The following is a 22,650-nucleotide window of genomic DNA, read 5'->3' as shown; positions in this document are numbered from 1 at the left end:
AAGAAATATTCCTTCAATGTTTGAAAGCTATTACCCAATTCATCATGAACCATTTTCTCCAACTGGGTAATCTACACATCACCTTCTTAATCCTTCACTCACACAGGTACAAACACTCATACCTTGCCTATTTCTACCTCTTTACCTTTTCTTCTGTGGTTTTACCATCTTCTGTCTTTCTGTCAAAACATTTTCTAATCCTTCCAGGGGTACCTGAGTAGCTCAGTTGGTTAAGCATCCAACTCTTGGTTTCGGCTCAGGTCTTGATCTCAGGGTCGTGAGATTGAGCCCTGCATCAGGCTTTGCACTCAGCACGGAGTCTGCTTGAGAGTCTCTCCCTCTCCCTCTGCCCCTCCCCCCAGGCACGCTCATGCTCTCTCTCCCTCTCTCAAATAATAAATAAATAAATAAATAAATAAAATCTTAACCCCCCCTCCATCTTTCCAGTTCTTTCTCTTCCAGGAAGCCTCACCAGCTATTTCCCCCCCTTATCCCTTTTTTTTTTTAATGTAATCTCTGCACTCAAGGTGGGGCTCGAACTCACGACCCCAAGATCAAGAGTCACATGCTGTACCCGCCGAGCCAGTCAGGCGCCCCATAGCCATGATCTTTTCTGACTCCCATTCTGTTTGGAATGCTAGAATATTATAATTGGAAATGACTACAGTACAGTTTTCCACTCAAATATGGAAATCCTAGTATCCTGGTCTCTGCTTGAAAAATTCAGTGACTAGAAACCCACTACTTCTGAAAGTAGCGCTTTTTATTGTTTAGAGAACTATTTATGTTGAAAATGAATCTTCTTCCTTATACTTGCCACTAGTCTTCTGATTCTGTGTTGTGTCACTCAGTGAAGTTGTCACTGGACTTGGAATAAACCAGAAAACCTACTGCCACTTCCTGCCGTTATGTGACCTGAACTTCTCAAAGCCTCAGTTTCCTTAGTTCCTTCTGAGGATACATAAATAAACTTCACAGGGCAGTTGTTTGGATTAAATAAATAAAATGAGACTATGGCTGATTATAAAGCATAGTAGTTAATGGCAAAGACTAAATTCAGAAAGCCCAAACTGAGGCCAGTTTTTCCACTTGTGACCTTGGGCAAATTGCTTAACTTCTCTGTGCCTTGTTTCCTCATCTGTAAAATAGGAGTACCATCTACCTTATCAATGTGAGAGAGAGATGAGGTAATATGTACAACATTCAGCATGGTGCTTGACATTAACCACATATTTTTCCAAAGTGAGATGTTTTCCCATAGTTTCAGTTATAAAATTGGAATTTTTTTTTTTCACAAGGAAAATCGCCCTCAAAGATTTTTTATTTATTTTGAGAGAGAGTAAGCACGAGTGGGAAGGGCAGAGGCAGAGGGTGAGGCAGAGAATCTCAAGCATACTCCATGCTGAGCGTGGAGCCCAACACAGGGCTCGATCTCACGACCCTGAGATCACGACCTGGGCTGAAATCAAGAGTTGGACACTTAACTGACTGTGCCGTCCGGGAGCCCCTAAGTAGATTAATCTTTTTTTAAAAAAAGAAATATTTGGTAAGAGAGGAGTTAACATATAGGTACATCCTATGAAACACTGGGTATCTAGCATTTTTGTTTCCTTTGCCCTCTGGAAAGCTTTTCTTTTCTTTTTTTAAGTTTTTATTTATTTAAGTAATCTCTACACCCAGTGTGGGGCTCGAACTCACAACCCTGAGATCAGGAGTTGCATGCTCTTCTGGCTGAGCCAGCCAGGCGCCCCTGGAAGGCTTTTCTGATCCTGACTGGACTCATCTGTCTGTCACTGGCCATTGTATCACATTTTGGTCCAAAATAATGCCTGAGAGGTTTCAGGATGATTGACTCTCCACCTCCTTGTCCAGACTTTCTAGAACATTGTTTACAGCATGTAATAGATCTGGCTTCAGTTTTTAAAACGCGCATACATTTCTCTTAAGTGTTACTATTTCATACGTATTGTAATCCAAACTGAAAATTCCTGAATTCTATTACTGTTTCCTGTTTCAAATTCTTTTTTTTTTTTTAAAGATTTTATTTATTTATTTGACAATGAGAGACACAGCGAGAGAGGGAACATAAGCAGGAAGAGTGGGAGAGGGAGAAGCAGGCTTCCCGCGGAGCAGGGAGCCCAATGCGGGGCTCAATCCCAGGACCCTGGGATCATGACCTGAGCCGAAGGCAGACGCTTAATGACTGACCCACCCAGGCGCCCCTCCTGTTTCAAATTCTTTAATCTGTGTTTACCTAGAACCAGAAATTCCTGTGTAGCTAATAAAAGAATTCAAGATCAAATAAAAATCAGTCTGTTTCATTCTCACGCACAGGTCCGCAAGCACATCAATGATCTTTATGAAGATCTGCGGGATGGCCACAACCTGATCTCTCTGCTGGAGGTCCTCTCGGGCATCAAACTGGTGAGCTTCTCCCTTCTTCTCATGAGTGGCCTCCCAAATACAGCCCTGTTAGTGACCTACTGGTCCATCTTGTTGAGAGCCAGGCCTGGCCACCGCTGCCTGCTATCGGTCATGTGGGAGGAAGAAGTAGAAGGCATTCTTGGTGGACTTTGTTTCTAACTCAGACTGAGTTTTAAAATGATGTAATTTCACCTTAATGGGAATAGATGTATCATATTCTCATTTCTTGATGGAATCAGGTATCAGTTTTATTCCTTTCATATCTGCATTTTTTCTCCTTACTTGTTCTTTATCTATTTGTAGGTAGAATATTTCAGGAATAGTAGATTCACATTTAAAGGTTTTTTAGTAAGGTGTATTTTTTTTTCTAGAGTTTTATTTCTAGTCTATACAGACTCTCCTGTTTTCCCATCTACTGGAAATTGTTTTATTTTCTGTACTCAGCTAAGGATATGGAGTTTACATTTATTTATTTTTTTAAAGATTTTATTTATTTGACAGAGAGAGACAGGGAGAGAGGGAACACAAGCAGGGGGAGTGGGAGAGGGAGAAGCAGGCTTCCCACGGAACAGGGAGCTCGATGTGGGGCTCGATTCCAGGACCCTGGGATCATGACCTGAGCCGAAGGCAGACGCTTAACGACTGAGCCACCCAGGCGCCCTGGAGTTTACGTTTAAAAGCTCAGAGTTATTTTTAGAGTTATTTAGAGTTAGTTATTAGAATTCACCTCATTTTCTTCCTTCTTTGATTCACTGAGTCTCACAGGTTTGGAGAAGTACTGAAGTTGATATTTCAGCACAGCCCTGGATGCAGTACATTTGAGCTCCTTGGATGGTTAAATATGCCTGCCTCCTCCCAAATGTGTTAACCATTGCTTGTGGGAAGCAGCTACATATCTGAAGGCAAATACTGCCTGGGCTTCTTGGCTTGTCAGATGATAGTTCTTCTACTTGCTTTGTTTGAGGGATCAAAACAGCCCCACCTGGGGGCTCTTTGTTTCATGTATTTGAGCCTAGTGGAAGCAGGGGGTCCTGTGCAGTTTGTGTTCTGCCTCTAGCATCATAGACAACGTATTTTTCATTGAAAAGTCCGGGGCTGAATCCTGGAAACATCTCTGGGGAGAGAGAACCGAAGCCCAGCCCACTCACTGCCCTTGGTGAATTCTTAGTCATTGTTTGCTGGGTTTCAAGAAGGGAATTTGGCACATTAAATTTCACTCCTTAAGTAATATTCAGTTTCTTCAAGGATTGGGGCCTGGCTTCCCATGGCCCCTTTGTTTTGGTTTCACATCTCTTTTGTCTTACGATAGAATTACTTGTATAATTTTTAATGGACAAAAATTGACAGACACTTTTTATTAGCATAGCCGCTACTGGTGAATTCCAGTTTTTATCTGGCCTTCATTTATAAATCTCTTAAGTAAAATGTCACTTTCACATTGCTGGACTTTATTCTTTAGCACTCACAAAGTTACATTTGGGGCATTTTGGCTAGGATATCTGATGAACTCGTAGAGACTGTTATATTGAAAGTGATTCTTTCTGTGACATTGCTTACAAAACAGCCTGAAAACACTCCGATCTAATTTCTTTGCCTAACTTTGAAAACCTGCAGATTGTTTATGGAGATATTCATAGGGTATCATCTTTTCACTGAGAGCCATCTAAATATCTCTTCCATGTTTATTCTCACAATCTCTTTCTCCTTTAGTTGATTCACAAAAAGAGAGGGTGGGTGGCCATGGAGAATTGAAGATGTGTTTCTTTTTTTCCTTTTTTTTTTTTTTTCAAGATTTTATTTTATTTATTTGAGAGGGGGGTGGAGAGAGAGAGAGGGGAGAGAAGAGGGGCAGTGGAAGAGGGGGAGAGAGGGAGAAGCAGACTCCGCGCCAAGTGCAGAGCCAGACACGGGGCTTGATCCCAGGACCCTGAGATCATGACCTGAGATGAAATCAAGAGTCAGATGCTCAACTGACTGAGCCACGCAGGCACCCTGAAGATGTGTTTCAACCTAAGTGTTCAGTATAACCGTGTGACCTGGTTTTGCATGTTTTGGGAGGTGGGAGGGTATTTTCATATTTATTTTCCCTTTTTTTAAAAAATGTTGCATTCATTTGCTTTTCATTTTTGTGTTGTGAATTTCCTGTTACTCTGTCCTATCTTTGCCTTGGTTGGTGGCCAAAGGAGCCAGCAGGGCTGAAGACCCTCCGTCTCGTGAGCATGCCCTCCTGGCGCCATACAAACAGCGAGGAGCAGGAGGAGGAAGATGATGATGATGTAGTAGGTCCTCCTGGGGATGCCAGGATCCCAGCTGGCACTGCAGGGCCATCAGAGAGTCTGAGGTTCTCAAGGTCTCCAAGTAGTTCAGTTACCAACCACCTTCTTCCCTCTGCACCTGGGAATTTGGGTCCCAAAGAAAGTGGTTAAAACTAATTGTGCCTCTTGCCACTGTTAGATGATCCTGGAGTGGGGATTGTTTTGCTTATCTGAGAGTGGTTGGCACTAAAAGAATCATGGTGTTTGGAGGTGTCAAGTGCCTTTTTGACCTGGAGACCCATAGCCTTCTGGCGGCCTTGCTGTGTTGTCTGAGTCTGGATTGCAGAACTGTGCAAAGTTTAGTTGAAGGCATGACAGTTAATTGCTCTTGGCTCCACACTTCAGACTAACTCTCACTCTCTCTCCACCTCTAGCCTCCAGGTTCTCACCACACACCATGTCACTTGTTTTCAAAACAGCCTGTTGTTTGCAATCCACTCACTGCATGGAGATACTCTGCCTTGGTCAATAATATCTCTAGTTGCTGTAGAGGACAGTGGTTTTAACTTGCATGCTCTTAGGGTATTTATTTTTGGTGGGGAGTACCAGGGAGTAAAGATAAGAATGTGTAAGAAGGGCATTTCCTGCTTGCAGGCCCTAAATTATAAATTATAGCCCGTAATCTTTCTTCAGAAACAGGGATTAGGCAGTATCCCTATTTCCGGTCTTCTTAAAGTCATTTTTCCACCTCCTCGATCTCCCTGCCCATTGCCTTAGACTCTTCAGTTTCACAGGCTCTGTCGTCCTCAAAGCCATGTTCACAGGTAGTTTAGCCGAAATGACTGAAAAAGAGGTTCTTGCTAGAAAGATTTTTCCTAAACCTTTGACGTAAGAAGATACCTATTGCCCAGAGAGGCCTCAACATCTCTGCAGATTATCCCCATGTGGGAGTGTTGTTTAGAAGTGTTGGGGGCTCCCAAAGAGATATTTCTACCCTTATCTTTACATGTGTTCAGTTACTTTTTGTTCAGCCTGGGGCAGTGTTTCCTCTTTGCAAGCACCTGCCACAGAGCTACCTTATTATTCATCAGCCTTTAATTAGTACCACTTTGACATTTACAAATGAATTGGGTGTGTTTGTGTGTGTGTGTGTAATCTAGTGAGAGTGTTGTCTCAGGCCTAATTTTAGCAAAATAAAAGCAATGTTGGAAAATGAGCAGGAGAAAAGGTGCCAGAGGTAGATAGCCATCCCTGCATGTTCTCACTGGGCAAATGGATTTCAAGCACTTTTGGATGGATAATAGCTGAGCTGTGGACTGGGCACCAGAGGTACCAGAGGATGGAGATGAGCTTCTCTCCTGTGGCTCGTCTGACATCTGGGACTAAGCGACTAGCAGGAAATACCTTTCTTTGGAGTATCATGTTGAACAGCCCTACCTCACCAAGGTTTTCATTGCTCTTGGTATTTCATACTAAGGTAAAAGTGGCTTTCCTAAGTGGACACCCCTCTGCCTGGAAAATAGGTTTCTTCCTGATTTTTGTCTCATTTTTTAACTTTTTCACTTGTTTATTAAGCGTATATAATTCTTCATGCCATGGTTTAAAATTGGCTACCTCTAGCTTCTTTTGCCAGGTTTTTAATAAAGTTGGCTCTATTATTGTGCAGCATGCAGTTAGGACTTGCCGCCTTCCTTTAAAATAGCATTTAACTGTGATTTGAGGAGCCATAGAGCCAGGGTTTGTCCCCATTACCTGCACATTCAGAGTCAGGTTCTGCCTTCTGTGGCTACAGAAGAACCTGTGGAGAGGCCGTGGCACTGGCTCAGCATTAGGAGTCAAAGCATACTGTATGTTCACGGGAGGCACAGTGGTAAGCAGTGTTTTGGAGGCCTCAGAGAGTATGGCGAAACACACACAGGTCCCGCCATTAAGGGGTGCTTTGGGTAATGCTCCCATGGCTGGGTTCCACCACGAGGAATTTTTTGTGATTTTCTAGTCCCTGAAATGAAAAAGGACTGGGGTCTGCATGGGTAAATTGGTGTAGCTAAAATTAACATCTCTTTTTGTTTGTTTGCAGCCCCGGGAGAAGGGCAGGATGCGTTTTCACAGGCTGCAGAACGTGCAGATTGCCCTGGACTTCCTAAAGCAGCGGCAGGTAAGATGAGTCCATGCTTTCCCTATCCTGCCCCGGGATGCTGGCATTGAGTCCCCACCCAACGGATGTTCTCAGCGCTCCTAGTGGGCCCTTGGTAATTGCTGTATCTGATTGGCCTGGTCTGAGTCTTGCTTGCTAGTGAGCCAGTTGCGTTATGGTTGGACAAATCATTTGGTCATCCTTACATAGAGCCTGTGGCCTTCCTAAGTGGGACAGTGTTAAGAGAGAAGAGCAAGATGCCAAAGATTGAACCTTATGGACTCACCTTAGGTGGAGGTCAAAAGAAAGGTGGAAAATTAAACCAGCAAAGAAGGTAGGAAGAAAGGTACACCATCCAGGCAGAGGGAAAATCAGAAGGCTACATGATCCAGGAAAGTAGAGGAGGGTCTGGTCAGAATTGGCCTCTGTGTTGGTACCACATCAGGTCTGAGGGAAAGGTCCGAGCCACCAAGCATCAGTGACTTAGGAGAATGGTCTGAATAGAGCAGAAAAGCACTTGGAGTTTAGTGGGCCTGGATATAGGAGGGGAAAAAAAGAAGTTTTCAACATGTTTTTGGACATAGGAGGAGAAGCCAGTGTGAAGAGAGGGAGATGGAAATGAGAGTGAGGAGGAGTACTAAGTGATAAAATTTTAGCCATAGGAGATGCCACAGAGAGGTACCAGCCCAGTTTTTGCATCTCCTAGATAAGAAACTGAGATCGGGACAGGTGAAGTGACCTGCCCCAAAGCACACAGGCTGGAGCTGAGCTGGGACTTTCATCCAGGTCTCCTGCCATTGGAGTTCAGTAATGCTGCCAAAACCCATGCTGTTTCTGCCCTTTCTCCCCACTTCCTGATGGATGGAACCAAGTCCAGGAATTGGGGATGAAATCCTGAGCATAGCTGGTGTGTTTATCTTTGGGAAAATAAAAGGAAAATGCCCCTTTCTCTGAGATAACAGGGAGAAGGAAGGAGGGAGGGATGACGATGCAGGGGTGGTGTGTGGCAGAAAGGAAGACGGACACGGGGTTCCGAGAGTTCGTCTGCTTAGAGCCAGCCATGTGGAAGAGATGGGTCTAGCCACGAGCAATAGCTCGGGCCAAGCCGACGTTGAATGGTATGCATATTTTTAGAATTAGTTAATTTTTTTCACTTTTATCAGTAATTCTCATTAACTTGGGAAATTCTCCTTCTCTGTGTTCCCAGAGCAATTTAGTCCCAATATAACATCTACTACTTTGTTATTTCTCTGTTTGCTGCCATGTTATGTAGGCCCTGTGAGGACCAGGAACAGGATCTTACTTAACATTTTTATCTTCATCACCTGTCATAGTGAATGGTCCATAATTGACACTTGATGAATATTTATTGAAATAAATTGACAAATGAAAAGTGGTGGGAGAATTAGAGGCAGTGTTTAGAGTAGTGGAGACAACAAGATTAGAAATATCTGTGTGTAGAGCTGGAGGGAACCTGGGGGTTCTTAATAGCCAAGGTTGATTGAGAAGAATTGATTAGCTACATGTCTAAATAAGGACCAAGGGTAGATTTGGTTACTATGATCAAATGAAAATATGTGCAGATAAGAACAGTAGACTCAGAGAAGGGCAGGGCGAACTCTAGAACAGCTCTTGGTAATGGGGAGATCCAAGTTGTGTAGGTATCCAAAGTAGAGTAAAAGCAAAAGTCCTCAAAATGGAGAAGGCACGCGAATTGTGCAGATAGGGTGATATTTGGGTCATTGATGAGTACTAAGATCACCAGTTTAGGAGTTAGGTGTTAAAGTCATCAAGAGTTAGGACAGATTGGAAGGTAGTTTGCCAAGGTGGACTTTGGAGTGGAGGAGGCAAGCTGATGGAAGTGGGACTGAGGAATATGGACTTGACCGATACTGCAGCCTACCAACCGTGGGTCAGTGATGAGGATTAGGAAACTATTCTCAATCTAGAAGGGCAGCTTCTCCTGGAGATAGAGGTGTCTTTGTTCAGGCTGCTATAACAAAAATACTATTGACAAGGTGGCTTCTAAGCAGCAGAAATGTGTTTCTCATAGTTCCGGAGACTGGGAAGTCCAAGAGCAAGGCACTACTGGCAGATTCGGTATCTGGCGAGGTCCTGTTTTCTGGCTCATAGTCTGCAGTCTTCTGGCTGTGTCCTCCCCTGGTGGAAGGGCAAGGGAGCTCTCTGGGGTCTCTTTTACAAGGTTACCATTTGCATTCGTGAGGGCATCTCCCTCATGACTTAATCACCTCCCCACCTCCAAATACCGTCATATTGGGTGTTAGGATTTTAACGTATGAATTTTGGAGGGACACAAGCATTTAGTCTGTAGTACCAGGTCACTGTTAGTCAAGGGAAGAAGTGAAGCTTGTTCGAGGTCACCAGAGCTCTTTAGAGACACACAGATTTCAGTTCAATTGAAGAGATGCAGGGAGGACAGCTCAAGGACAGTTTGTCACAATTGAACAGGAACTCCGTGAGAGTGTGACAAAAGAGGCTTGCTGAGCTGGTTTTCCTGGTATCCTCTCAGTTTCAGCGCTGAAAATCCCACAATCCAGGAAATCTCTCAGTTTCCAGCACGTGGGTCGGTCAGCCACCCAGTGGGGGATAGGGCCTATGTGTCTACGCACATTGTGTTGTTGGAGTGAGATTTTACGAGTAAAAGCAGATGCTAGTGGAGGCTTGGGCAGGTGTGGATATCTTCAACAGAGGAGGGAAAATGGAGGTGGGAGCAGGCCAAAGACGGGTAAGGGAGAAGAGCTTGCCACCCTTTCCCTCCCGAGGAAAAAAACAAAGAAAAAAAGTCAGGGCTGCAATGATTTAATAAAAAAGCAACTCAGGATACCATGTGCTTACAAGGTTGCCTTGCTGATGGGAATGCAAATTGGTGCAATCATACTGGAAAATAGTTTGGCAGTTTCTTATAAAGCTAAACATATACCATATGACCTAGCAGTCCCACGCCTGCAGATTTACCCAGTAGAAATAAAAGCATATGCTCATGAATCTAGGAGCTTTATTCATTATTGTCCCAAACTAAAAACAACCGGAACGTTCTTCAGTGGATGAATGGGTAAACACAGCCTAGTCTGTTGATACAGTGGAATACTACTCAGCAATAAAAAGGAGCAAACTACTGATATATGTAACAGTGAGGATGGAGATCTCAAGGGTATTATGCTGAGGGGGAAAAAAAAAGCCAATATCAGAACCTTACATACTATATGATTCTATTCATACAACATTCTAGAACAAGTAAAACTGGGAGCGCATCAGTGGGGGGCAGGAATTAGGGTGGGGGCAGGTGTGACTACAGAGGGGCAGCATGCAGTCACCTTTTTGGATAATGGAACTGTCCTATTATCCTGATTGTAGTGGTAGTTACCCACATCTATACAGATGTTGAAACTCATAGAACTGTCTGCACGTGCACACACACACACAGAGTCAGTTTAAATGTATATAATGATGAATATCTATAAAAATGAAATCACAGTAAAAATTCCCAGAGCTCTGAGATCAGCCTCTTTCTTTTCCAGGTGAAACTAGTGAATATTCGCAATGACGACATCACGGATGGCAACCCCAAGCTGACCCTGGGCCTGATCTGGACCATTATTTTGCACTTCCAGGTAGGGCCTGTGAAGTTTGGGGTCACTGTTGCTTGGCTTGGACATTGCCTAGAAAGAGCTGGAAGCAGTACGGCCTTCCATGGGCCGAACACCTAGCCTTCCTTCTCCGTGCATGGCTGTGAACCCGGGTGAGAGTGGGAGTGGCCTGGAGACAGAGCTGTTGTAGCCTAAACCCAGGACTTCCTGCTCACTTGCATGCTGAAATGGGATTTTTCACTTGTCTGCCTGTTGGCAGTCAGGTTGTTAGAAGTCTGCTCCGATGACTCAAAACCGGCTCTTTAGGGACTCAGAGCATGGAGGGTTTGATGCTGTAGAAGGGTGGAGTGAAGGCTTATAATCCTGCTTTGATGTAGACTTTTCCTCATCTCTAATGATCTTAAAACAAGCCTGGTTAATTATAGCACTGCCTTTGTCGGTTTGGGCTTCTATAATGAAATATAGGCACACCTTAGAGATACTGCCAGTTTGCTTCCAGACCACCACGGTAAAGCAAGTCAGATGAATTTTCTGGTTTCCCGGTGTATATAAAAGTTATGTTTATACTATACTATAGTCTGTAAGTATGCAATAGCATTATATCTTTAAAAAAAAAAGAGAGAAAAACAGTGTACAGACCTTAATTTAAAAAGTACTTTATTGCTAAAAAATGCTATCATCTGAATTTTTGGTGAGTCATAATCATTGATTACACATCACCATAACAGATATAATGAAAAATCTTGAACTATTAGGAGAATTACCAAAATGGGACCCAGACACGAGGTGAGCAAATGCTGTTGGAAAAAATGGCATGGAGACACTTGCTTGACACACGGTTGCCACAGACTTTCAATTTGTAAAAAATGCAGTATCTTCAGATTGCAGTAAAGTGAAGCACAATGAATGGAGGTGTGCCTGTGCCGTGGATTAGGTGGCTTAACCAACAAATACTTTTTTCTTATGGTTCTGGAGGCTGGAAGTCTGAGATCAGGGTGCAGCATGGGCAGGTTCTTGGTGGGGGCTCCTATTCCTGGTTAGCTCCTCACATGACCTTCCCTTGGTGAACGCGTTCAGAGAAGGAGATCTCCTGTCTCTGCATCCTTTTAAAAGGGCATTCATCCCATTATGGGGACTCTGCTCTCATAACCTCACCTGAACCTAATCACCTCCCAAAGGCCCCCGCCTCCAGATACATCACATTGTGGTTTAGGGCTTCAACACGAATTTTGAGGAGACACAGTCCATAGCAAGCACCTTAGCAGCCAGGTTTGTATCTATCCTTGTGAGCACCAGTGTTCCTTCCATCATACTCAAGAGCAGTGGCATGTGGTGGTGTTCTCATGGTCACACCGCCTTCTCGTTGCTGCCCCCTTCCCAAGAGGGCAAATCCTTTCCATGTCTGGATTGCTATGGGGAAAGAACAGCCTTATTTGTATAAAAAGACCGTCTTGAATCATTTTAGCCCAGCCAAACAAAGCTGTTCCTCAGACAGCTCTCCCATACACAACTGCTGTTTATGAAGCTGATAGGTTAGAGGGAGCACTTCTTGAGCAGGTAAGAAAAGAAGGCTAATATAAATAACTCAAGGCTCTGACTCCAGGGGCTGAAGTGGCTGTAATGTCCTAGTTGGGGCCCTAGTGCCACCTGCTGGTTACCAGCAGAACAGCAGGTGTCCCAGAATTCCCAATTACCCGAGAAAATTCTGAGTTTGGGGCTTATTTCTTGGGGCTCTGGTTTGGAGGCAGTGCTGGCAATCTGGAAAGTGTGGAAGTAACATGTGTTTTTCTGCAACCACAGGGTGTCTTCAGGCATGCTTTGGATATAGGGATAACTAGGAACATGTGAATTTGGCAAGGGTGCCTTAGCAGGGTGGGAACAAGAACTTTGTTGAGCTTTCATGGAGGACTAGAGTTACTCCCTGGGAAAGCCTTATGAACACAGGAGTTTTTTGTTTTTTGGTTGTTTGTCTATCTGTTTTTAGAGAAACTGTTTTGGTCATTTGTATTTTTGCCATAAACCTGTCCTCACTCTGAGTGCCCAGTGTTGGTCTCCTCGGTTTGAGGTGAGAGGACTCTATCCACTGTGTCTCTGTGTACCCTGACTGCAACTCAATCTCTTTTTAAAAGGGAGACTCATGGGCCAAGGAATAAAAACTGAATTAGTTAATCAACACTTTGCTGGATCAGAGGAGATGTGGGTAATGGAACTGTTCCTTTCCTGAGCACCTCCATCAGGAAAATGCTTACTCTCTCTTTCTTTAAAAATTTCTTACAAAAACTTTCATTTATAAAAGTAGAGAAAATAGTATGAAGAACTACCATGTACCCATCACTTAGCTCAACAATTCTTAACTCATGGCCAGTATTATTTCATATCTGTATCCTAATCCACTCCTCAAACCCCAGTAGGTTATCTTGAAAGAAATCCCAAACTTCATGTAATTTCATCTGTACATATATGTGTATCTCTGAAAGATAAGGATTCTTAATTTAAGAATTATAACACTGTAAAACAATAATTTATTAAAATCATCAAATATTTGATTGGTGTTCAGATTTCCCCAATTACCTCATTAAAGAAACAAAAACATTTGGTTTCTTTGAATCAGAATCCCAGCAAAGTCTACATATTGCATTAAAATTTCCCTTCCCTCCCTCCTCCGCCCTCACCTTGCAATTCATTGAGGAAATCAGGTCTTTTGTCCTTTAAGGTTTATAAAGATGCTGATGGTATCTCTGGGATGTCTTTTATTTATTTATTTATTTTTAAAGATTTTATTTATTTATTTGAGAGAGTGAGAGAAAGAGTGAGCATGAGAGGGGGGAGCGGGAGAGGGGGGAATGGGAGCGGGAGAAGCAGACTCCCCACTGAGCAGGGAGCCCGATGCGGGACTCGATGCCGGGACTCCAGGATCATGACCTGAGCCGAAGGCAGTCGCCTAACCAACTGAGCCACCCAGGCGCCCTGGGATGTCTTTTAAAACAATATCCTCTGTCCCTCTATTGTATTGCTTATAATCTGGTGGTTTAGATCTAGACCTGAGGCTCAGTACCATTCTGGTTCCTTTTTGGGGGATGTGGAGGACAAGGATAGTAGTGTTGAGTTGTATACACCTATTTCTGCATATTGGGAGGCACATGTGGGTTCAGCTGTTATCAGCCTGATCCATCCATTCCCTATTAGCTGTTCACCGAATAGTAGTTAGCTGTTCACCTAACTACTGATCATCGTTGCTAGTTCATTAGAAGTTGCAGAATGGTGCTACTCTAAGTTCTTTCATTCCATCTTCATTATTTAGCTGGAGTACTTCTGTAAAGAAGAACTTCATCTCATCAATTACCCTGAGAGGTATCTCCTATAGGAAAGGGGAGATCCAAAGATCAATGCTCCCATCTTCCCCTCTGTTTACCAGTTTTCAGCATAATTAATTAGTTCCCTAATATTCTCCAAAAATGACAAATGAAAGCTACTTTCTTCTTTCTTTTTCCTTAGTATCACTTATGACTTATGGGTTTTGGGTTTTTTTTTTTAAAGATTTTATTTATTTATTTATTTGACAGAGAGAGAGACACAGTGAGAGAGGGAACACAAGCAGGGGGAGTGGGAGAGGGAGAAGCAGGCCTCCTGCCGAGCAGGGAGCCCGATGCGGGGCTCAATCCCGGGACCCTGGGATCATGGCCTGAGCTGAAGGCAGACACTTAACGACTGCGCCACCCAGGTGCCCTATGACTTATGGTTTTTGTTTGGTTTTTGTTTTTGGTTTTATTGCTGTTTTTATTCTGTTTGCTTTTCAATGTTTATTTTAATTTTTTATTGTTATGTTAATCACCACACATTACATCATTAGTTTTTTTGGTTTGTTTTTAAAGATTTATTTATTTATTTATTTATTTGAGAGAGAGAATGAGACAGAGAGCATGAGAGAGGGGAGGGTCAGAGGAGAAGCAGACTCCCCACTGAGCACAGAGCCCGATGTGGGACTCGATCCCGGGACTCCAGGATCATGACCTGAGCTGAAGGCAGCCGCTTAACCGACTGAGCCACCCAGGCGCCCCTACATCATTAGTTTTTGATGTAGTGTTCCATGATTCATAGTTTGTGCATAACACCCAGTGCTCCATGCAGAACGTGCCCTCTTTAATACCCATCACCAGGCTTACCCATCCTCCCACCCGCCTCCCCTCTGACTTATGGGTTTTTAACAGACTTAAATGTGTTGCAATAAAATACAACTATCATTCTTCCTAATATTCAAATAACTTCATCTTTGACCAAAGGGAGCTTCCTAAAGTTGACTCTGAGTCCTTTGGCATGACTCCCATAGTCCTTTTTGATAATCTCTTTTATTTCTTGTGATGAGATGTTCCAGACTCTTTTTGTGTATTTCCTGTCCAAGACTTGAGATCAGCAATTTCTCCAAGGAACTCTCATTCTGACCACAATCTGAATGCTACTGGGTTGGTCAGTTTTTCTGTGGACAGAGCTAGCCAACGTGTGTATTTTTCTCTTTTAAAAAATCATGAATTTATACTGATATATCTCATTCAAACTTAAATTACAGAGTTTTTTTTAAGTTTCTTTGTTTATGTTTTAATAATCTTTACACCTCATGTGGGGCTCGAACTTAAGATCCTGAGATCAAGAGTCACATGCTCTTCCATATGAACCAGCTAGGTGCCCCAAAATTATAGAGTTTTATTTAACTTATTTGACTTTATATCTCTTTTCCTCATGCTGAAAATCTTGATTCTAACAACAGTAACATATTACTTACTCCCTTTTCCCTACACACACATATCCATAGACGTCTGTACAAGCACATGTATATATTACATGTAATGTATTTGAACCAAAACGATCTCGGTGTTATTAACAGCATGATTACTGAGAAGGTTGTGATTTCTTTGCAGTTTTCTTTGTCCTTTGGGTATATCTCCTAAGGATGTACAAATAATTATATTTTAAAGTCATTTGAAAAATTTTCTGTTTTGTGAAGCCATTAATTCAAGACACAATTAGATTCATTTGTTTTTATTTGCCTCCGCATTTTTAGGGATTGCTTTCTTGCCTTTCAGTTTTATTTCACATTATATAGACCATCTATGTTGTTCCAAAGGGACATTTTAAAAGTGAACATGAGGTATATTCAGAGAGTCTAGTTTCCGTACCTGTCCTCTCCATCCTATTTCTTCCCTTTCCGTATTAGTTTCCTAACCATTTTAAAACACCTTTTTGGTTGCCACTGTTTTGTTTATTTTAGGAAAATACATTCTTTTTTTAAAATGACTTTATTGAGGTATAATTTACATACCATAAAACTGACCCATATTCATTATACAATTCAATGATTTTTACGAGTTATACAACTATCACCATAATCCAATGTTAGAACGTTTTCATCCTACCAGTAAGACCCTTCCTTACCACCATCCTCCATTCTCCTCCCCAGCCTCAGGCAACCACTAATCTATTTTCGGCCTCTATAGATTTGCCTGTTCTGGACATTTCACATAAATGGGATCATGGAATATGTGCCCTTTTGTGTCTGGCCTCTTTCACTTAGCATTAAATTTTTGAGGTTCATCTCTGTTATAGCATGTATCAGTATTTTATTCCTTTTTATTGCTGAGTACTCTTCTGTGGTATAGTTACATCATATATTTTGTTTATTCAGCAGTTGATGGACATTTGGGTTGTTTTCACTTTTTGGCTGTTATAAATAATGTTGATACACATATTTGAGTACCAGTCTTTGTGTGGATATGTTTTTTTCCCCCCTTGGATATATACCTTGGAAGAGAATGGCTGGGTTGTATGGTAAGTTTATGTATAACTTTTTAGGAAACTGCCAAACCATCTTCCAGAGTGGTTAAACCATTTTACATTCCCATCAGCAATCTGTGACGACTCTTATTCTCCACATACTCATCAAAATTTATTGTCTGTCCTTTCGATGATAGCCATCACAGTAGGTGTGAAATGGTGTCTTCTTGTGGTTTTAGTTTACAGGAATATGTATTCTTTAACTGAATTCCACAAACATTTACTGAGGACCAGCTATGAGCAAGGTCTTAATTAGAGTCTGTGGGAGATACAAAGTGAACTAGACACAGACTCAGTCCAGGTTCAACTGAATAATTCAGGGAAATGAGAAGAGGTGCACCATAAAATGATGGAGAGTTAAAGAATCAGGGAGGTGTGAGGCTGGGAGATGGAGCACAGTGTGTACTCAGTAATTAGCAGTTATTGGTAGCAACTTGTTATAATTATTAACGGACCTTATAATTTCCATAACTTTTGACTTAGCCCACTGTTCTCTGCCCTGTTACCAGTTTCACTAGAAGATAAAATACTTTTGGTTTCGTCTGTCTTCTGCACGCATATTGGCTACCTGCTTTTCTCGATTCGCTATTTCAGCATAGCCGAACAACTGTTTTGTCATCTTGTAGAGGGAAGCTCTGCTGCCAGAGTATCTTCTCAAATGCAACTGACTACGAATTCCTTTTCTTTGCTGTTCTTGATGGCTTATATTAGCCAAGTGTTTAGGAGCGTGGGGAAGGGTTCCCTGCTTGCAGAGCTTTTGACTGGCTGATAAAGAGTTACATGGAGCCTCCACTATCCTCGTCTTTTTTTTTTTTTTTTAAGATTTTATTTATTTATTTGACAGAAACACAGCGAGAAAGGGAACACAAGCAGGGGCAGAGGGAGAGGGAAAGCAGGCTTCCTGCAGAGCAGGGAGCCCGATGCAGGGCTCGAGCCCAGGACTCTGGGATCATGACCGGAGCCAAAGGCAGACGCTTAATGACTGAGCCACCCAGGCGCCCCTCCACTATCCTTGTCTTGCTTCAGAGAGAGTATGACGTGTCTCTTGCTAGTCATGTATTATTGCGGTTTTCTAGTCTTTTATTATTGAGTATCTGTTAACTGTTCTCACCAAGGACACATGCTATATAAAGCCAAAGAGAAATGTAGAGTAGAGCTATTAAATGTTAGGGGATCAGTAAAACAGTCATTATAAATCTCTGTTATTGGTGCTAATGAAACATTTCCGATACAGCCAACTTTCTTGCTCCCTCTGATCCCCCGGGTAAGTACTGTCCCGAAGTTGATATAGATCATTTCCATATATGCTTCTGTACCTTTATGACAGATGAGTATTGAGAAACAATATGTGCTGTTTTTATAGTTGACACAGATCCTCTCTTCTGTATACCCTTTCTTTTTTAAATTAAACTTTGTTTTTGAGGTTTATTGTGTTGATAAAAGAGGACCTGATTTGTTCACTGTAACTAATTTGTGTGGACTACAGTGTGCATGGAGCCCCTGCAGCTGTGTGATACAGCTGTTATTTGTAGTCTGTTACTTACCAGTATGAAGAAGGCATTCGTTGCTACAGTGAACATCTGTGTACATGTGTCCTTATGCAAACGGGAAGGTGGGGTTTTGTTGTTGTTGTTTGTTTTCTGTTTTTTTGTTTTTCTGGAAGTGGGTTGTTTGGATAGATACCTGGGCTGGAATTGCTGGGTTATACACTTATCTTTTGCCAAATTACTCTCAGAAGCAGCTTGTGACGCATGGTGTTGTGTTGGATAACACCTACTACTGTTTGAATGTTTGTTTATGTGTTGTCTGGATCTCTGCAGTAGGATGCCAGCTTAACAATGGGTTTTGTCTCTTTTGTTCTATTCTTGGCCTGGCTTAGAACAGGTACTTAATAAATATTTGTTAAGTGAATGGATATTTTATGTATTTCATCTTCTCAAAGCTGTGGGATAGGTAAACCAGATAAATAGACTGTGATGGCCATTTTCCAGTGCTGGTTGTTAGATGAGCAACCGAAACTGTCCAGCTGACATTTTTGGATTACACTTGCAGATCCTAATAATAGGATTTCTTGTCTCTTGATTTTGTCCAAACCTGTTTTAATGTTAGGATTTACAGTTTTTCTAAAAGTTAAGTTCTTCAAAGTCAGAATCTGACAAAATTAGCTTTCCAACTCTCAAATGTTTATTAAGTACCAGGATACATCTAGCACTCCGAAATTAAAAAAAAAAATTCAAGGAGTTAAGGCGAAAAGTGGTTTTAGCTGGTAGATGTGAGGTTTACATTTTTGTGTACTTTATGGCACTTGGTACTTGGCATATGGATGAGGCACCATTGATGTTTGTGGAATGAGAATAAGCTCATTCACTCTGGCTTTCTCCACGGGAGAGCTGTGGGCAATAAACAGTTAATTAGAAAAAGCCAAAGCAGAAGACCTGCAGAATGTCTGTGCCCTAGTCACCCCTAGTCGGCTGCTTTTCCAGAAGGCAGCAGGCCGTGTGTTCAGAGCTCAGGCGAGATGAGAAAAAGGTCCAGGGGGAGGTCTTGGTGATCAGAGTTACTTAGTGAAATAGTGGAAGCAGAGCCCCTGTGAAGTAAAACAAGCCCCTGGGGCACCTGGCTCACTCAGACTGTGGAGCATGTGACTCTTGATCTCGGGGTTGTAAGTTCGAGCCCCACGTTAGGTGTGGAGATTGCTTAAAAAAATAAAATAAAATCTTAAAAAAAAAGAAAAGAAAAACAAGCACCCAAACTTTGGACCTTAGAATGTATCTACTTTCCTTAGAGCCTAGCCAAGAAAGAGAGTCTATTAGGACCCTAGTGGTGGTGATAGTAGAGTGTCTCCTATCTTATGGCTTAAGTAACAAATGGGAAGCAAAGGGATTTACTATAGACCGGGCACTGAGCCCAACACTATCTTTATAGGGGTTATCTCATCAGCCCTCGCTCACCCCCTTACACGGGTGGTAGTATCCACATTTTACAGGTAGTTAGTTACTTAGCTACCAAGTTCCTAGAGCTGGGAATTTGAACCTAGGCCTACTTTACTGAAAGCTCTGCTCCTTCCCAAGGCCAGTTTTCCCTTGGAGCAGAAGGAAGTGAAGGCCTGACTTGTCCAACATATGCAAGAAGTTGAAAAAAGAAAAGGCTCCTAGAAATAAATATGCTAGGTTCTGTCAGGCCTGTCTCTCAGCAGCCATCGGACTAAGCAGCTGTCTCTCTTGCCCTGGAGTTGATCAGTTTCAGGAATTTGGTTTGCTTGGATTTCATGAATTTTATTCAAGCTTGGGCCTTGGGGTGTGCATCTGGAAAGTTTCATTATTCCAGTTCTCTTTGTTGGAGGAATGAAGGCCTGGTGCCTGCCTAGAGAATTATATTGTAATGTCAGGGTTTTTTGCTGATTAAATGATTTCCTGTAGTCTGATTGAGTTTCTCTCCCATGCTAGTCTCCTTGTCTGGTTTCTTGCTGTGGTTTATGATCACCATAAGATGGTGCTGCCACTTCGCACTCAGCTGTAGGGAAAGGCTTGGGGAGAAACACCTACTGCATGGAGGCAGACAAGTGCAGGGTCTCAGGAGCAGTCATGTAGGAGCTGTTGCTTTAGGGTGTCTTATTGCTTTCCTTCTGTGGTGGGCATTTTTCAGGACTCCAGGAGAGGTTGGGTCTGTGTGGTCTGGATCCTTTTGGTATAGAATAAATGGTGGCAGTAGGGAAGAAACACATACAATGGCTTTCCACGCCGTCCAGAGCCCCTTGGGTTGTGCTGTTGTCTCATCTGTCAGACACTGTACTAAAAATTGGGGTGGGCGAATCCCATTGACATAACAGGGTGATTTTTGAATCCAACTTTTAAGACTTTAATTCAGACTTCCTGCCCTTCTGCAACTTGAGTAAAAACCATCTGGGCCTCATTTTAGCAACTTCCTCTCTTACTTCCAATAGCCCAGTGTTATCTGTTTGAGCTCTTGGCCCATGTGAGTCTAGTTGACAATTCAGAACAGTGGGTATCTTCCTGTTTTACTTAATTGAGGACAGACTCATTCCTGCTGCAGTTAGAATGTAGTATAACATGGGGCTTTGCCACTTACTAGCTGTGTAGCCCCAAGCAAGTTAATCAACTTTCTTAAACCTCCGTTTCTTTACCTGTAAAATAGTAATTTTGACCTCATATGGTTGCCGACAGAATGAAATGAGGTGATGCATGCATAGCTTAGCACAGTGCTTGGCACATAACAAATGCTGAAAAGAATGTTAGCCGGCGGCATCAGTAATTACTGTTGAACATTTGTGCCAACTATTGTTCACAGAGGTGGAGCATCTCTGTTTAATTGGAAGCCGTATCCTTTTTTACAGAGCTTCCTCACACGATACTCAAAACCGTTTCCGAGGGTCTCCTCTGTGTCGTTGGCTAACAGAATTAACAGATCTCTCTGCTCTCTCTATCTCTCTTCTGTCTTTCTCTCTTAGGGGGAAGGCAAGGAGGAGGGAAACATGCTATAGGAGGTTAGATCTTTAAAGCCTGTTGTCTTAACTGTGAGGAGTAAGCTCCGGTCTCTCTTCAGGTTTAATTTGTTTAAAATAATTTTATTATTTCTGACCTGAAAAATTTGAACATATATGTACATTGCTTGATATTTTCTTTTGGACATCCTGGCACAACAATTTGAAATCTCTTCCCTTTCAGAGTCTGGGGGCAGCGATAATGGCAGCATTCCCTGGCCTGGTTCTTCTTGGCCCTTCCCTGCCCGGCTGGTAGCAGCAGGCTGGTTTGCTTTCCCCTCTTCCTCCTCCTCCTTCCTTCACGTTACCTTCTTCCATGGCCTCTCTCCTTTCCCCTCCCTTTTCCCTTTACTCTTACATCCCACCCCCTCCTCCTCACCCTCCGTAGGTTTTCCCCTCCCCTGGTTTCTAGCTCCTTTTTGCTTTCTGTTTGTGTTTCTGAGGGCAGTGCTCCAATTACCTCATATTTGGAGAGAGGAAGCTGCAGCCAATCCGGTTTCTGTCTGCTTTTAGGTCAAGTGATTTCTGAACTGCAGTGAGATGCTTTGAATTTGTCTTGTTGCAGCTCTGAGCCTGTAAGATGGCTGTCTGAATCGGCAGCGGCTGGGAGAGACAGAGAGGCGGGGAGGGAGGGAGAAAGAATTGGAGGGATTGCCGGCATAGTGCATGTTTTTAAATGTGCATCGAATCCGATGAAGCCAACGTTGGGATTTCTCTGGGATACCAGGACTGGCTTAGCTGCGTTTTTGATGAGATTAGGAAAGGAAGGCGATGGGAAATTCACTGGGCTGTGTTAAGGAGCCGAAAGAATCACTAGCTATTCCTGAGAAGGCTCCCATATCTCCTAAGAAAAGGGTTCGGTTCAAAAGGAAGTGGAGGGGGAAGAAAACCCCTACTCCAGAGGTGTCTCATGAGGAAGAACGCTTGGAAGGAACCAGAGTCATTGAAGAGACGGAAACCCAACCGAAGTTAACAGTGAGTCTCCAAAAGGAGGAAGGAGCAGGAGGGGTAGAGCATCCCCGCCCAGACATTTCACTGCCTCGGAACTCGGCCCCCAGCTCAGGGGTGGGCGACCAGGGGATGATCGTGCAGGTGAAGGAGAGATTTCAAGGGGAGATCCAGACTGCTCACCTTTTGTTAGAGAATGAGTCATCGGTTGCCAGAGGGGTCTGGGATTCCCTGGAAGAGGGGATGACTGTCATCGCTCACCTGCTAGATAACCCAGCGGAAAGGAACTGTGAGAAGTCAGTGAGCCAGCTGGTGGAATTTCCGAGGCCAGCATCGTGCAGCAGCAGGGCTGTGCTGCTGGCTTTGCAAGGGGAGACTGCAGGGGGGAAAGGAGGGGCTCCGCTTGGACTTCGGAGCAGCACTTTCCCCAGGACAGACCACCCTGCCATTGCAGGGGCTCAAGACCACCTTTCAGAGGGCTGGCGTGTGGGGGCAGGAACCACGGCTCTTGGCAGTGCCCCTCACACAGGTTCCTGGATTGCAGAGCCTTCTGTTCCTTCACCCCCGCTGGACCCGTCAAGAGGCCACAGACGCACAGAAGCCCCCAACATGGGTCGAGTGCCCCCCCAGGGTCTAAGACTGCCTACTTCTCAGAGTGATTTATCCATCAGCGGCAGGACTGCGAGCATTTTGCCCTCCTCCTCTGGCTATGGCAGTGACGGGCCACATTTACATGGGGTCCAACCTAGAGACACAGAACCTGAAAAGAGCTCCACATCCTTCTCGGAAGAGGATGGCACCCTTTCTTTGGAGGCAAGTCACACCCCATTGTGGGGTGTGGAGGAGGCGGGTGGGCTACGTTCACGTTTGGATTTCTGGCCCTCAAACTTGTTAAAGTGGAGTGTGCTAAACAGTGAGGATCTTGGTGCTTCTTCTCAAGCTTATCTGTGCTGC

At 43.3% G+C, this 22,650-nt stretch overlaps 1 protein-coding gene across 14 annotated transcripts in view; it reads left to right on the top strand.

The window, feature by feature from the left end:
• MACF1 (microtubule actin crosslinking factor 1) overlaps positions 1–22,650 on the top strand; it is a 324,108-nt gene that overhangs the window by 126,708 nt on the left and 174,750 nt on the right. For 4 of the 14 annotated variants that reach the window (XM_035018966.1, XM_035018973.1, XM_035018969.1 and 1 more), the window contains exon 1: positions 21,424–22,509. In XM_035018966.1, the coding sequence (XP_034874857.1) occupies positions 21,520–22,509 (990 nt within the window). In that variant the 5' untranslated portion in view covers positions 21,424–21,519. Of the gene's footprint in view, positions 1–2,334; positions 2,425–6,756; positions 6,835–10,352; positions 10,446–21,421; positions 22,510–22,650 lie in introns of those variants that run through there. The other 10 variants (XM_035018968.1, XM_035018974.1, XM_035018967.1 and 7 more) reach the window with 6 other exon arrangements.

Source organism: Mirounga leonina, unplaced genomic scaffold, assembly GCF_011800145.1.
Source record: "Mirounga leonina isolate KUSES-001 unplaced genomic scaffold, KU_Mleo_1.0 Mir_173, whole genome shotgun sequence".
Taxonomy (NCBI): Eukaryota; Metazoa; Chordata; class Mammalia; order Carnivora; family Phocidae; genus Mirounga; species Mirounga leonina.
Note: the sequence above shows the minus strand (reverse complement) of the source record. Positions and strands in the feature narration are given on the sequence as shown.